Genomic DNA, 17784 nt, shown 5'->3' with positions numbered 1-17784 from the left:
CGAAACGAGCCGGATGGAGACCTAGATTGGTCGGTGTTAGTAGGTTCCGGCAATTTAGCTCTAACTAGAATGTCACTAATGTTTTTACAACGCCCGTAGGCTACTAAAGGGAGATTAGTAAAAACATTTTTACAGCGACCACATGAATAAAGCACGTTAGAGTGTTTGTGAATTATACGGGATATGTTAGGTAAAGCGGGATTATATGTAATGACGAACGGAACAGTGTCTGTCTGTTGTTTAGGTTTGGGTTTAAGAGCGTCGTTCCGAGAAATGTCAGAAGCACGTCGTATCTGGGTTTTAAGGAAATTAAGTAACCTCGATTGACGAGGTTATGGACTATCTCGGCGTTGCTAAAACGTGGGTCAAGGATAAGGGTCAAGGGTCAAGGGTAAGGGTCGAGGGTAAGGGTAAGGGTAAGGGTCAAGGGTAAGGGTCACCATTTTGAAAGATATGCAAGATTTTTTAGTTCTTTTTGCCCCCGACATAGAAGTTTTCGATTTTTTTTATTATTCGACGCAATTGGCATGCAAACGCCTTAACCAGGCTTACATTTCTCTCTCAAAACGAACGTAAAAACGTCTCTCAGTGACATGTCTTTTTCGTAAACGTGACGGTCCTAACAGCAACAAAATGATGTTTCTTTAAAAAAACCTATGTTACTTTTTGCGAACTTTCCGATCTCTGTCCTGGAATATGTTGTGAATAAGCAACATAAATGTACAATGAAGATTATAGACAAGTGAATGGACTTGTCAACGAAACAAAATTTTGAAACAGCTCCATTCTATATATTAAGAAAAAGCCGTGTTACAACCTTGCAGATTTGATCCCTTAGTCAAGACCTGGGATCGAAGACAACAATATAACACAATATAACTTAGTAATCGTGGAAAGCTGTCGACAGAAACGTTAGAGGTTACTCAATTACTGTAATGTTTTTGTATTAAATTCAGTGTTTTGTTTCAATTGTGACTGTGTACTGATAACATCGTTATATTGGAAAAGATTTTACATTCGGCCTGCTAGATATCGGGAATATCGTGATATCGAGGATTGTTATGCCGAGGTTCCACTGTATACCTAAATTTTTTCAACCCAGGGCCCTGGAATTAACTAAAACCATTATGTGTAAACCCCAGGTTCAAATAGTAACTATCACCCTTAACCCTTACCCTCGACCCTTACCCTCGACCCTTACCCTTAACCCTTACCCTTGACCCTCGACCCTTACCCTTGACCCTTGACCCGCGTTTTAGCAACGTCGTGGACTACCTCGATACCAGATACGACGTGCTTCTGACATTTCTCGGAACGACGCTCTTAAACCCAAACCTAAACAACAGACAGACACTGTTCCGTTCGTCATTACATATAATCCCGCTTTACCTAACATATCCCGTATAATTCACAAACACTCTAACGTGCTTTATTCATGTGGTCGTTGTAACAATGTTTTTACTAATCTCCCTTTAGTAGCCTACGGGCGTTGTAAAAACATTAGTGACATTCTAGTTAGAGCTAAATTGCCGGAACCTACTAACACCGACCAATCTAGGTCTCCATCCGGCTCGTTTCGGTGCAATAAAACTAGTTGCACCGCCTGTCCTTTTATTGAGGATGGCCATAATCAATACACTTTTTATAGTACTGGACAAACCTTTAAAATCAAATCACATATTACTTGTGAAACCCCTAATGTTATTTACATGATTCAGTGCACTAAATGTAATCTTCAGTACATCGGAGAGACCAAACGTCGTCTTAAAGACCGTTTCAATGAACTTAGGCGACCTATTTAATATAAACCCCTTTTGTAGTTATACCCCCACTGCGGTTTCACACTTCCTGACTAGTGGTCACGCGGAGGATCACATGATCCTTATACCGCTCGAACAACTGCACACCAGTCGTGACTCCATCAGAAAGGCTCGTGAGGCATTCCTCATACACAGAGGAAAAACACTGGAGGCTGCAGGCTTAACAGAAGAGATGAAATGTAATTTAGTTTAGCTATCTTTTTATTTTCTTTTGTTTATTTCACCTTGTCATCATGTATTATTATCTTTCCTCTTTTGTATGCATTTCCGTTTTTATTAATTTTACACATCACGTAGCCTTTTTATGTCATTTCCGGTAAATATAAAGATCTTGTGACAAGCGTTTATCCATTTAATAAACCTGAAGAAGGCTGGTGTTGGCCAGCCGAAATATTGTAACAACGCCTATATTCACGTTGTCTTGACCAACCTTTGCAGTATATTTTCTATTTTTAAAGTTTTTTGGTGTGGTCACGATCTATTTTGATCCAACGTAGAGCAAGTTTTGATCGTACATGGTTTTTGCAGTGGTTTAATCCTTAAAATTAGTTACAAATTTGAACCGACAATTCTTGAATTCTTGCATTCTTTATTTATATATCAGGCATTGACATGTGCTTTGGACAACCAATAAATAATGACATCCTCAAGCTTGTCCAGGAAGAAATGACTACATTAAGTAAGTCCGTTGAGGACAACAAAGAGTCCTGGATGCAAGACCATGAGGGACTAAGAAATCACCTTCAAAATTTGATCAGCTTGTTTGGGCTTGACATCAAAAGACTAGAAGACAAACAGGTCACCTTAGAAAGAGGCATTGTGAGACTTCAAAGCCGAACTGAATTCTTGGAAGAAAAACTGAGTGGCATGTCGCAAGCAGAAGATAAACCCATTTCAACTCATAATATCTCCTTTCTAAGTGGTGAGTAACCTTGGTGACTATAACCTAGATGTCACTGGTCTTAAAGTTTTTCTGCTGTGGCTTGCATACATGCATTATATAACATAGTTACTCAACTTTATTTCCTTTCAGATTTTAGAGTAGCATGGTTTTTCCAATATCTGCAAACAAAGCAAAATTTAAAAAGGAATATTAAGACTAAGTTACTAATTACATTACGATAAAACTGATTAACAAAATTGACAACAAGAATTCTGCGCCAATCAGGAGGAAACACTGAGTTTACTCGAAGGCGTGGCTGTGAAAAGCGTCACGTCAGCAACAACACTGTTCAAGGCAATTCACAGGCGCCCCAAGCTCACAACGCGATTTTTTCTTCGTAGTAAGAACGTCTTTCTCTCGCAATAAACTTTCCCTACCTCAAATATGTTGTTCACTTTTGTTTTGTGCCGATTCATTAGCCATTGCTGATATAGTGAAATAAGTACTCGTTTATGCACTCTCAAGTGAAGCGAAGCGAAGGCTGCACAATCGTCACCTCCGGAGCCGAACATCACTCAACAATTTGATCTCCCTTCACAAGCAAAAGTCCTCAATCCCGATATAATTGCCATTTCCATATAGCCCAATGATATTCTCTCCACACATATTATTTAGCGCTCGTTTAGCAATCTCTCTATCCGTGACTGAGGTTGTGCGCCTATCGAGGAATTGTGCGAGCCAAATCTTGAATTTCTTCAGCTGCTCTGATTGGGCAGATTGATTTTTTGGTTTTTTGAGTCAGTTTCTCGACAAAAAAAAGGAGCAAAGAAGGAAAAAGTTATCAAATAAATGAATAAAAGAAAGTAAGTTAACTCACCTTGTTTATTTTGTTTTGTCTCTTCGAGCTTTTTTCGACTATTATGGGACGTTCTTGAAGAGTCTGAAGTAATCTTCCTAAGTCGAAGTCAAGGCTGGACACAGCGATTCACGGAGAAATGTACTCGAAAGCCTTTTTCTCGCTGAAAAGCGAGTTCGCTGCGCTGTTTTTCCTTCCAACGAAAAGAGCATAGTTTGTGTTCCTCCCTGTCTGATCAGCTTGCTGAAATCATTATCCGTTCGACTCGAATGAGAAGATTTCCTTCACATTTCCAGACCGGACATTTGCCCGCCGAAGCTTGTGCTCGTCTTTTTCGACAACGGGACTGAAATTAGGGATTTTGCCCGCGCGTAATTACCACTCACCCCTCCGATACACGGATCCGGTCCTTTCCCCCAACTTTCCCCACAGTCCACGTTAATACACGTATATTTTCACGAACAGGAAGAAAATTGCCCAGTACAGTGTTGACATTGCTGGCGTGACGCTTTTCACCGCCACGTCTTGCACGTAACGCGAGCTTGGGCTGCCTATGGTTTAATAAAACGCTAACTGCAATCAAAGGCGAGCACATGGAACAGACACGAAGCGCAAGCGCATGTGCAGCGTTAACAGCTGCTGGCAATACAATGTCAATAGCGTAGTGGCGTGGTTGCCTCCTAGTTCTCTATGGCCTAGCGTCCAAGCACAGAAGTAATCTCAATGTGCATGCAAAATAAACGACTAAATATAGAAAGATACAGAGCCTGAACTAGAACAACAATAGAGAAAAGCAAATGACATACACACCACGGGTGCAGTCTCTAATCCCTTAGGTTTGTCCTACTAAATACCACGAGTAAAATAGAAGTACAACTATAAAGTGAAGGCATACGGATCAGTGCTACCAGGAAGAACGCTTAAGCTTGGCACACTACTCTTAAGTCCCAGTCCTGATTGTGCTAGAATGGGGCACTTCGTTGGCGGCCAGATCTCCTGAGGGGGATGATAGCAGCAGATTCAGGTGGTGCACCAGAAAGAATCGAGCGGTCTGGAGAAGAAGCCGGAGTGCAGGGTGGTGGGACAATGGCTGCAGGTACGGGAGGAAGTTCCTGGACAGGTATAACGTCATGCACAGGATGTGGAACCGCGGGTTTTTCATAGGCTGGGGGCCAAATAACCACTTGAGAAGGCGCAGGTGCAGTGGAATGTCTTGGTGGTAGAATAACAGGGTCTGCGTCATAATCGGAGTGTAATGGAGAGGGCTTGGAAAGACAATGGATGGGTGATGGGTGAGGACTGAGCCAAAACTGTCGTGGCCACTGGATAGGCACCGAATAGACTTTGCTGCGAAACTGGGAGGTGGTAAACTTTCGGAGCTCACAGGAACGGTCCTCATGGACGCTGACCACGAGGTATTTCTCACGAGCTTTCAATTTGTCTTTGTCACCCTTCAAGAAGACTAAGTCGCCGACAGAGACAGCAGCAGAGGGTGTGGCCGCTGGCGGAAGAAATGCTGGCTAAGGATGAGTTGTCGGTCAACTATAGGTGACTGCAGGCCAGTTAGCTGGTCACGTTGAGTCCATACCTTACGCGCCGAAAGGCCATCACGCCGGCCGGATGCTGGAGTTCTTGTTTGCTGTCGCTAGTGCGAGAGTGATGTCAGGCACAGGTCCTCACTCGGGGGACAGGTTTAGGAGCTCTAAACCGTGCTCCTCAGGGGCATGTTCAGCCACAGGCTTCTTATTTGGATTCTTGACCCTGCCGATCTCCAAGGTAATTCCATGGGAGAGGAGGATTGGTCGCTGGCAAGTGAACAAAAACCAGGAGCAGGATCAACATGACCTGTCGCACCGCCATCATGTAAGGAATGCAGTTGGGAACATAGGATTATGATGGCATTGCGGAGATCCTCATGTTTCTCGCTCTTGATAAGGGTGATCAAAGTGTATGAGGAGACAATTTCTCTTACAACTAGGATCAGTTGTCGGTGACCTTGGGCGACATTGGCAGCAAATGAAAGACAGAAAGATACAGAGCCTGAACTAGAACAACAATAGATAAAAGCAAATGACATACGCACAACGGGTGCAGTCTCTGGCGCCTTAGGTTTGTCTCACTAAATGTCACGAGTAAAATAGAAGTACAACTATAAATAAACGTGAAAGCCCGGCACACTACTCTAATTCCCATTCCTGATTGTGCCAAAATGGGGCAATGGACTTAGGAGCTTCTTCGCTTGACAAGGGCTGGAAGTGTCCAGGGATTGACTTCACAGACAGACAGGTGTGACAGGAGGAAGATGCAAAATCGACATCTAGAGCGAAGAAGTATCTGCTGAAGAGACGCTTGGTTTGGTACTTTGATGGTTGACTAAACCTGATGTGAAGAGCTGTTAAGAGACCAGCTAAGATGCAGCGTGGAACAACTAGGCGCTCACGAGCGGGTTGGAATGGTTGATGGTCTGGAACAACGAGCGATTACGACATCCTTAAGATAGCATTTTACATCAATAATTTTGGTGGCCTTCTTAGAGGGACAGGTACCTTGGCTAAGGTGAGAGTGTGTCTTCCGGAGGTGAGGGCAATCCAGCTGGGTAACCTGCCAAGCAGCACGGCTAGTGAAGGGCATCTTGACAGAGCCTTGAAGGACATCACTAACGGGCAGGCTGCGAATAACAGAATCTTCGATTTCGACGATGAATTTGCATTCTTTTCGGTTTCGACTTGCATAATCAGAGGGTAGGTTCTTAACACCGGCGATATGATGTAAGTGGACAGAATAGTGGCTGACTGTGTTTAGGAAGGTGGTGACTGGCTGAGAATTCTCCTCTCTTGAGCTTGTCGTAAGCTTGGACGCGCAAGGTCTGCTGTCGGTGAGTACCTCGGTTGTGAGTGGTGACTGAATGCTATAGGGGGTAAATGTCTAATTGCCGCACCAATACCCAAGGCTTCAATCTCGCAAGGCAACCAAGTAACTTGATGCCTACGAAGCTTGGCACTGAAAATTCCAGTTAAGAGCAGCTTCCCATTGCGGTGTATATATAGTGTGGCTGCGATGTCTCTATTCTTGATAGAGCCGTCGGTCACTATTCATAAGGCATCTTGTGGCTGGGGGATGGTGATGGTCGGGTTGCTTTCCAATGCATGTAGAGCGGTTTTAAAGGTCAGCAGTTATTCATCAGACCACGCATTTTTTTCTCTGGATTCTTTCCCTGCAGTGGCTTGGTCCAGGGGATCAAGCAGCTCCGCAAAACTCGTAAGCACACGAAAAAAGAGCGGAGGCCTTGCGCTGTTGAAAGAGGCTTGACCGAGGATAGTGCGGCCAATTTGTAGGGGGCTAGCTTGCAGGGTGCCATTAGACCATACCCAGCCCAGTACGATGGCCTTTCTGGGGCAGATGATAGTTTTGGCGGCGGACAAGCGAAGATTGTTCTTTTGGCGTAGGGAAAGAACTCTGCTCCAATTGTTGAGGACCTCAATGGGACTGTTGCCCCCAACATACAAGTCGTCAGGAATTTTTTCAACACAGCCCTCTTGACTGAGGTCTCCTAGAACTCGGGACATCAGTTCTTCGAAATAGGTTTCGGACCCAGGCATTCCCATGGCAGACCGAGTGTAAACGCTGATGCCTGTAAATGTTGTCGCAACTCCACAGTAGTTCATAGATGAGTTGGCCAGGGAAATCGGATAGAAAGACTTCAGCAAATCAGTGATAACCATGTACTTCCGTGTGGGGGTCTCTTTTAGGGGTCAAAAAATCTTGGCCAAAGCCCAGATTGGTCTCCTTTGCGGGTTTAATTCAAAATTTCCCTCGGGCATCCACTCCCCTTCATTTATGAAGTCCCCCCGGGGGTTATTACGTCAATGAAGCAGTATCATAAATTGGTACAGTGGAAGCTCTCACTGTGACCACTCTTGTAAGTGACCAGTTCTAGTTTCGACCACCAATGTAAAACCTTGTTTTAACTGTCACTTTAAGTTCCTAATTGAAAGTTCTCGTAAGCGACCGTTCCCGTAGGCGACCGCGACCACCTTTGGGATCTCCCAACTAAAAATTCTCGTTGTTTTAAGCTCTCGTAAGTGACAACTCAGAGTCTCATCTATACATGTCAACACTTTAATAAAAACACAACCCTGTGCGCTAAGAATTTTATTTTTTTATTAATTTATTTGTTTATGAACTTCGCCCTTCAGTGCAGGGTATCCCCTCAGAGCACAGAGCGTCACTACGGGGGCCCAAAAGAATGTGACGAACGACCATGTGGTTGAGTGATTTATCCCTCTTGTATGATGTGCAAGGAGGTTTCTTGAATATGTTTGCCAGCATTGGCTGATTTTTAATAAAACTCCAGTTGCGCGTCAGTATTGCTTGAAGATTTGAGACTACTGAGTTGCATAAGAGAATGACATTTTTGACTACAAGGTTTTGTGGATGGTAGGTGAGGGTGAGTGTAATTCTGTTGGTTTCTTCTATACACGCACACGATGCAAAACTTGTCCTTTTATTTCTAACATGGTTAAGATCTCAGGACTGAATCAATCCGTTAAAATCACTGACCACTTTAAATGCATGTCCGCAAATGTCATCTATTGCATAACCTCATACTGTGTAAGAAGACCTACTTAGGCGAAACAGGGAGAAGATTGACGGACCGCTTTCGCGAACACCTACGAGGTGTAGAAAAAAACGACACAGATGCATCAAAACCAGTTGCACATTTTAATCTTCCCAATCACTCCCACCACAACATGACCATTTGCGGCCTATCTTTAGACCACTGGAACACAGAAAGCCGTACGAATCTGGAACAAAAATTCATCTTTCAACTAGTTACACTATATCCTCACGGAATCAATGAACGCCTCTCATTCCATTAATTAAATTAAAAAATTAATGTTACCATATTTCCACCAATGGCAAAGCTCTTCCACACCCTAACGCTCGAAACGTCAGCTTTCCAAATCGTTCACGGTGGTAATTCGACCTTTATCATCAACACGTTCGGTAAAACCAAATTTTCCTGATTGTGACTGGATGACTGAGACAATGCAGTCATGTCTGGAGACCCAGTGGAATAAAGAAATTTGCGGTTGACAAGCTACGGTTTAATACTCCGGTAAGGCTCAGTTTGTTATCAACGGTCGAAACCGTGGCCACTTTGGTGATAACCTGCGATCAAGGCGTACTATTCTGTAGACAGGGCGCGAAAAGGTACGCGAAAACGGTTCCGTGTAAACGCTTCCAAACCGCATCAATTTTGGCGCGGTTTCGAAGTCATGAAAGCGTGTCGAGGTGAAACCGCGCTCTTGTAAACGCTGCCTTAACAAGTCGTCTGCCACCCACCTGTCAAGAGTGATGTTATCATGTGTCATGCTATAAATGTGAGCCAATCAGATTTTACCGGAAATTACCTGCACGTTGCGATTCAAGGAAAGACGACGAAAAGAAAATAGAACTCTAGCGGGAATGTCTGCGAAGTCAGACTTTATCCATGCAAACAAAGCTATTCCTGCAAATCCCGTTTTACAGTTGGTGCGGTTCTCAGTTCAAACCATCAAGGAACAAAGAATTTCGAGATAAAATGGCAGAAAACGCCGAATGCTTCATGTTATCAGGCTCAATCAACAGTACAATTAGCTTTATTTGAACTCGAAGAGTCAAGATGCCAATAAAGGATGCTAATATCTCCGAGGATAATGGACTTTGAGAAATTCTAGTTTTACAGCAGCAGCTACTCAATTATCATTATGTAAGAAGTGCGTCACTAAACCATTGTTCAGGGCTTCCGTAAACATTGTCTAATTTCTCTGTCACGCTCGGCTGATTCCCCGATTGTGGCAGCAAGTTCTATTCGGTTCTTTTTGCATTCACAACTTGTTGCTTCCGAATATATTCCAAAGGATTTACCCCAACTACAAACGTTTTCAAGTCGGTGGAAGTGGAACTATGCATTTTTTTTCTAGAATTTTCTAGAATGTTCGGGGACCGTTGACAAAACCAGGATCGCACCGAACTGGACCAGATCGGATTGACAAGACCCGGACCGGATCAATAACAAAATTCCCGCCAAAAGTAGACGCTCACCAGACAACGTTATGAAGAGAAGAGAAGTCGAATTCGGTGCCTTTCTCGCTTGTGTAGTCGTCTCCTCATTTATTGGGACTCATCGAAATGCTTTTTCTTCCACAGGTGATTACAGATTCCGAAGCGGAATTATGAAAGATAAGGTGTGACGAATTGTCGTCAGTAAGCGAATTGATTGCGTACGCAACAATCTTCTTCTTCAAACATGAAAACTGACGACAATTCTTTACTTTACCCTGGTCCCTGACAATTGTACAATAGCCTGATTTAGCAACGGAAATGGAATGTCATTTGACGAAGGGAGAGATGACAGAATAGTTTGGATTTTACTCTAATATGACCTAATATGGATATTTTTGCTGCGCGCGCCATCGTCAACTAATATTCCCGTTCTGTTTTTAAATCAGGCTGTTGTGCAATTGTCAGGGACTGGAGTAAAGTAAAGAATTGTTGTCAGTTTTCATGTTTGAAGAAGAAGACCGTTGCCTTCGCAGTCAATTCGCTTATTGACGACAATTCCTCACATCGTATCTTTCAAAATTCTGCTTCGGTATCTGTAATCACGTCTGGGAAAAAAAATTCGATGAGTCTCAATAAATGGGGGCACGACTACGCAAGAGAAAAAGGCACAGAATTCGACTTCTCCTCTCTGCAGCACGTTGTCTGGTGACAGTCTACTTTTGGCGAGAGTTATGTCATTGATCCGGTCCGAGTTTTATCAATCCGATCCGATCCGATGTCACAGCGTTTTGTGTTCCCCCTTGTTATCTGTTCCCTCGAACACTGGGCACTAGTGCTGTGTGTTCCCCCTTCCCCACCCATAAAACATGTCTGTGCTAGTATTTTTTTACAGGTCACAGGTTATTGTTTTACCAATACAGAAAGTACCCTAAACATGCATATAAGCTAACCTTAGGCCTAAACAAACGTTTTTAGGCCAAAGGTTAGCTTTTATGAATGTTTAAGAAACTTTCTGTACTCATCATATTCTGCTATCATATTTATCGTTATGGCGTGATTACTTTCTTGTATTTTCATATTTATTTTTGTTTTGTTGTATTCTTAAGTCGGCCATCTTGAAGGGAACACAAAACGCTGTGACACCGGTCCGATCCTGGTTTTGCCAGGTCCTATTCGGGACTGTAAATAACACTATTGCCAAATCCCGTAGGAAGTACTTCTTTTTGATAAACGATCCTCGTATGCGTTCTCTATGCTCTTCCTTTAAATATTTTTTGGAAAAAAGGCTGAAGTCTAAGCAACAGCAGCTGTAAACAGAGCCTAAACATCATTCCTGCTCAAATCCTTCTTGGGGGCCATAATTTGATCAGCTGTTAACCGATTTTACTAGAATTATGATTTGCAAGTCTGAAACCAATCGGAGCGAGGTTTCAAGAGCTCTATTGTTTTTCGGCCAATCAGAGTCCAAATTCTGGACTAAGCGTAGACAACTCGTTAAGAAATGGTATCAGGCGTACCTTTTCGCGCCCTGTCTAAAGAAAAGTACGCCTGATCGCAGGTTACTTTGGTGATTAAGCTTTGCAATCGAGTGAACAAACTCTGCCTGAGGTTGCTCGCAGGACTGCCATTGCGTCGATGGTGGGTTGAAAGAAATGAAAATTCAATCTTTGTCAATTGATTCTGATGTGGAATTGTGACCGTGGGAACATTTTATCCAGGAATATTGACTCAAATTGGTGGGCTCAAATCGCGTCGGATCTGGAAGATAACCACACAGGAAGGATATTAATGAGGTTAGGCCTTTTAATTGAGAATTCTCATCTTAAACCTTTTATCGTGATTCCCATACACATCCTTATATTTTTGTCAGCCATGCTCACACTGAGCTTGGGGAGCATATGTCCTAACTCGTGTTTTTCATCTCATCCCCAGAAATTTACAACTCCCACCGAAGCGGGAAGGGGAAAATTTGTGGGGCAGTTTTGAATTTTTGAGAACATTTTTCAAACTTAAATTTTATGAAAGTCAACGTATTAATTTCTATCAGCACACCTTTGAATGAGTTGAAAGGTGTATCACCGTCACTTGCAAGAGCAAAGATGTGCCTGTTCAGCGAATATTAAAAATAATAGAAAAACATCCTTTACAAGCAATGCGAAATAGAACGAGTCCGCAGTGAAAAACGTACCCTCAAAGTTCAGTACCAGGAACAGTACAAGAAAAATACCTTATGTATCCCGTATTACAGTTCAAAGACGTCATATTAATTGAAAAATGGGACTATTTTTAAAACTCATTTTGAGGCATCGCGCGAAAAAAATGGTCGAATGTGGGCCATCATACGGATTCCACCTAGTGCCTCGTACGTAGGTGCGAATCAGTCGACATTTGTGAAGAAGATCCCGCCAAATCAATACCGTAAATCAGCCACACCGAAGATACCGAATCTCCGAACTTCGCATCGAGCCTACAAAGTAAGATGCCGCCGAAAGTAGACGCAAAGACCCTCGCAGGGAAAATGGAAAACGCGGTAACCATCTTTTACGAATTAGTAGAAGAATTAAGATTGCCTTAAGATTCCACTGAAACGTCTTCAAAGAACTCCGAAACCTTGAAGACCTTGACAGCTCCAATGTCATTCATGAGCAGTGGCGAAAATGGCGGACACCTTAAGGTCAAAAACCAAACACTAGTGGTCTGCAACGATTTCCGGTACCAACATGGGACGGTAGTTGCAGATCCTATGCTTCATGGAAAAGACAATTCAGTCATTGCTTGAAGAAATACGATCAAGATAAAGATAAACAACTGCAACGGTTCGGAAATGCATTGCCGAGGGAATAGTGGTGGTCTGACCAGGTAAAAACTTGAAAACCATTGACAGCGCGTGGAAAATATTGGACACAGAATTTGCAGACAAAAGTTAACTAATGGATGAACTGCTCCTCGAAATAAACAGCCTTAAGCCCGGCGTAAAACGAGACTCCAGGTCGTTCACGCACTTCGCCACGACAATACCCTCCTATGCGAATGATATGGAAGATAATGGATGTCCGGTGTTGGAGTCCTCGGAGCGCCATTTCTTATGAGAAGTGAAAAAAGAGGGTAGAGAGGAAACTGTCCGTAACCTCATCACCTGGTTGCACGTAGAAGCAAGTGTCCGAAGACAGAAACGAGAGTCGCCCGTACCGGACCCCAAGAAAAACAGAGAACGATGCCGCAAGTGGCGAATTGAACCCGATGATGACACTTGTCCACTTAACTGTAAAGCAACTGCAGGAAACCAGACGGCTCAACTGCGAGAAATGCAGAAAAAACCACCACCGTTGTCTTAACAATGACAAGATTGGCGAAACGAGCTCAAATCTATATCCAAGAGCATCTTCTTTCCAAAGTCAGTGCCAGGCCCCCTCAAGTACGTCAAATGGTAACTTCCAAGATTATGCTGTTCATCACAAAGAGATGTTAAAGCTCATCACTGGTTTGTGCCCTGTTCAAAAAGTTGGAGTCATGAACGGAAACGGGGAAGTTGTTGAAGTCCTAGCGATGTTAGACTCTGGTTCCAATGCCAGTCTTCTTTCAAAGCCGCAGCCAGACGACTTGGGTTGAGAGGATCAGCAACACATCTCACCATGAATTTGGCTGGTGGGAAGAAGAAAAGTGAAGCATCACAGGTAATCGACATCACTGCTGCCTCACCTGCTGACGAGGATATTGAGAAGACCCTTCCAGTGTACACTGTTACAAGGCCCTGCCGTAAAGCAAAAACGCTTTCGGAAGAATTAGTGCGACACTACCCTCATCTCAAGAACGTTTGTGATAAACTACACCTTTCAGGTGGCGCCATAGATCTCCTTGTCGGTACAGACTTTTTAGAAGCCTCATTGATATCGACACGGTGTCCGGAGAGCCAGGCGAACCTGTCGCGAAACGGAACTGTTTAGGTTGGTACTTTATGGGACAGTTTGAAACGAACAACTCTACTACTTCAGAAATTCAGTCAGTTGAAATCAGGACAGCGAGTGTCGTAGAGGACATCAAAAAACCTCTTCACCAAGACCTCCTTGGCGTCAAACCAACCAACCTTTGTTCGTGTAGCGAAAACGAGATACGAGAAAGCAAGTTAGTTAATTCCCTCGCAGCCTCAACTACCCTGGTTATCGGAAGAATACAAGTTAAGATTCCCTGGACGGAAGCGGGCCCTCCCAAACAAAGCAACTATGGCATCGCACTGAAAGGGATGTTTTCCGCGGAGAGGTCATTCCAGAAAAAGGGGTGTCTCGATGTTATCAATGAGTAAATCTAAAAGCTTCGAGAGCAGGACTACGTGATAAAAGTCTCTCCTGACCAGATTGATCATAGCAAGCCTGAATGGTACCTTCCCTTACAAGCCGTGTTCACACCGGAAAGAACCACAAAAGTTCGACTTGTCTTTGACTCATCTTCGAAAGGTCATGACGGTTTGTCTCTAAACGATTACCTAGAGAAAGGGCCAAACTACATTAACAATCTCCTCGATGTTTTGGCAGCATGGAGATGGAACGAAGTAGCCTTTATCGGTGATATACGAAAAATGTTCAATCAAATCTTGGTTCATTCCGACGACCAGGTTTTTCACAGGTTCCTTTGGAGGAGTGAGATCACGAACTCACCAACAGTATACGAATGGCTCAGGTTAAACTTTGGAGATAAGCCAGCTCCCGACATAACAACGAATGCCAGCAACACATTAGCAAAGATATCTCAACCCGAGTTCCCAGAAGCATCAAAGGAACTTCAAGACCATATGTACGTGGATGACCTCGGAAGTTCCAAGGCGACATTGATGCCTTTCTTAAGGCACGTCATTTCCTGATTAAAGCTTGACATTCAAATCGTGCGGAGATTGATCAGTCCAACGGTGAACGCGGGGTTGGTTTAAGCTGGGATAAACAAACAGACAAGTTTTTCCTGAAAAGGAACGAACTCGATCAGTTGGACTTTTTGACAAAGAGACGTTGCCTGGGTCTTATTGGACAATTAAGGGGCCCAGTCGGTCTTGTGATGCCCGTAGCTATTAAATTTAGGATCGTCTTGTAGGACTTATGGTATTCAGGGTACACTTTGGACGAAACTTTACCTACAGCAGTGAAGAGCATGGATAGAGCATGTGCAAGCCGTGAATAACCTCTTAACCGTTGAATTCGATCGAAAGTTAAAACCAAGCCAAGCGATTGGGGTACCACAAATTCATGCCTTCTGTGATGGTGGCAAAAAAGTTTATGCAGCGGTCATTTTCCTCCGATGGGAGATAAAGAACGGAAGTTACAAGTGCGTCCCTGTTTTAGTCAAGTCCTTCGTAACTCCACTAAAGAGAAAAACGATCCCGAGACTGGAGCTCATGGGTTGTTTATTTCTTGCAAGGATATACGAATCTTGCAGAAAGTCTCTACTGTTTGTGAACATCCAAGACAGCAAAGGAATCTTCTGGGTGGACTCTTCTACCGTCCTTTCAAACCTTTCGTATCAACAAGACTAGCAGAAATCAAAGAAACAGTTGGGGTGGAAGACTGCCGATACATCAAGTCAAAGTTCAATCCAGCCGACATTCTCACTAGAGGAAGAGAACCACCCCAACTCACAAACTGGATAAAGGGACCCTCTTTCCTGCCGTTACCCGAAGGACAATAGCCCAAATTTGAAGCTAGAAACCCCATTGATCCTACAGCAAAAGTTGGTGTCTTGATGGAAGTGAAAATCGAGAAGATTAAAACGCCAATGCAAAACGAACTAGCCGTAGCGGAATTTCAAACCAAAGTAGATCTAGATAAGTCTGAAGAGGATAACCCCGTTTTTCATCAACTGTCGAAGACCAGTTCGACATTTTCAAAGATACGGAGAACACTCGCTTACGTTGGCCGATTTATTCAGAATGCTAGAAAGAAGAATGTGAAGATAGGTTCAATCACTGTTCAAGAATTGCAAGACTTGGAGAATCAGCTCTTCCAGTGGAGTCAGGCACACTTAGATCCTCTGTTATTGACAAGAAATTAACTCCGGATTGCTTCGAGCTCATGGATGACTCGAAGATGTCAGATCGCTGCCACAAGAATTAAGAAACCCAGTTATCCTTCCACGCGACCACCCTCTTGTCACCTTGCTATTACGTCACCTCCATGAAAGACGAGCACACTGTGGGTAAAAGCCTAATTAACGAGGCAAGGAGAACGTACTGGATCATTGGAGTTCGTAGTATGTCCACAGCACTCACAACAAAGTGCATTACTTGCAGGAAGCTCCTCATGGGACAAATCCCGTCCTTGCGATTTGCAGTAGGCACCTCACCATTCTACCACCATGAACATGTTTGGACCATTGCACAAGCTTAATCGTAAAACGCTCAAGGAGGCCCAGGTCATCATTTTCACCTGTATGATAACAAGAGCTGTCCACTTAGAACTTGTGACCAACAAAACATCTGATGCTTTCTTGATGGCATTCCGTCGTTTTGCGAGTTTGCGCGGTCACCCGTGCGTTTGCTGGTCCGACTGCGGGACAAATTTTGTAGGAGCACAAGGGTACTTTCAGGAAATAATGCGGAGTTGGAACGCCCCAAGATCGAAAGTGTTTCATCTGAAGATTTCTCGCGCGATTTTAAATGTAAATGGATACTCCTCATGCAAGTCATCAAAATGGCGTCGTGGAAACCCTCATCAAGTCAGTCAGACAAAGTCTGAACGCTAGATGCAAGAATCAAGCCTTTACCGAGCAATAGAGAACAATTATCGCGGAGACAACCAAAGTCATCAAGGGACGTCCTTTGTACCCAAGTTCTGACAACATGTGGGAAAGCCCGCCAATCACTCCAAACGATATTCTCATAGGACATCACCTTCCAATTCCTGAACCAGAACCATAAGAAAGGATCAACCCAATAAATCTTTTGAGAAGTACAGATCAAAAACCGAGTGAACGAGTTTTGGAGATATTGAATGAGATACTTTGCACCAAATCTACTTCTACGAAATAAGTGGTTTTGCAACAGGGAAAACCTTCAAGTCGACGACTTAGTTCTGGATATAGACCCAAATCACCAAAGATCCCAATGGAAGATGGCGCGTGTCGTTGGAACTTACCCAGGAAACGATAGTTTGGTCAGGAAGACACCCAAATCAAGACTCAGGACGGTGAAGACGACAGGCCGATTCACAAGCTTTGTCTTTTAGAACTAAACAGGAATTAAATGCGAACCAGCATTATGTAACCGACATTACGTTATATTGTGACACCTCGTGTCATTGAACGCCATTGAACGCTGCTTATATTTTAAGTCGTTGTTTAAGTAGAGGTAACTTCTAATTTCGGCACTGGGGCAGAGTGATCGCACGTCGCGCGTTAATTAAGTTATGTCGCTCACTGGTTTTAATTTATGCAACTATTTTTACAATTTATTTACCACAGCAAGTTTGTGCACAGGCGGCCCAGAGTCAGAAGGTAAACAATTATAAGGATTTGTATGGGAATCTCGATAACAGACTGAAAAAGATATTTACCCGCAAAAGTTCTCAATAAAAAAGCCGTACTTTATTGTCGTGGTGAATTTCTCGCTTTTTGTGTGGTTTTTTGCCTGATTGAATGCGATTTAAGCGACTTCTCAAATTCCCGAGTTGTCACTCGTACCTAAATAAAGGAAAGGCTGGAAAGTAATTTCTAACTTACCTCAGATCTCGCCGAAAAAATCACACTTCTCTGGCGTCAGTCACGCTCAAACTCCGGCGATGGCCACACGGATAAATTTACTTCTCCTTGACCAAGTTTCAAGGTCCAGCGAGTATCCATTGCTGAGAAACAGCGAAAAATATTCAAATTTTCAAACTCCTTCGAGGCTCGCTAACGACGAATTTTGACACGGCTGGTCAGCGGTTCACTGAGCCTCCATACGGTGAGCGCAAACATACGCAAGTGTACCCATAGTTGGGCAGAGCAAAACAAATCCCAGACTCGTCCCGAAATACCTGCCTGGGGTCGTGTTCGAGTTTCTAAATCAGCGAACGATATAAAAAGTTTCACACTGAAACCGTAACACAGCTCCCATCGCTTTGGTTGCCCCACCGCATGTTATAAATCCGGATTTTCATCGAACTCCGTAAGAATTGAAGCTGTTTGAAGCCTCGCGCGTGCAAAAATCCCCTCTTCCA

General features: G+C 43.6%; 1 protein-coding gene across 2 annotated transcripts in view; it reads left to right on the top strand.

The window, feature by feature from the left end:
- The window catches only part of LOC138006821 (uncharacterized), a 47534-nt gene that overhangs the window by 13430 nt on the left and 16320 nt on the right, over nucleotides 1-17784 (top strand). For both annotated transcript variants that reach the window (XM_068853407.1, XM_068853408.1), the window contains exon 3: nucleotides 2425-2742. In XM_068853407.1, coding sequence (XP_068709508.1) covers nucleotides 2425-2742 — 318 coding nt within the window. The remainder of the gene's footprint in view (nucleotides 1-2424; nucleotides 2743-17784) is intronic.

Source organism: Montipora foliosa, chromosome 6 (assembly GCF_036669935.1).
Source record: "Montipora foliosa isolate CH-2021 chromosome 6, ASM3666993v2, whole genome shotgun sequence".
In the NCBI taxonomy this organism is placed as follows: domain Eukaryota; kingdom Metazoa; phylum Cnidaria; class Anthozoa; order Scleractinia; family Acroporidae; genus Montipora; species Montipora foliosa.
This window is presented reverse-complemented; position numbering and strand designations above follow the sequence as displayed.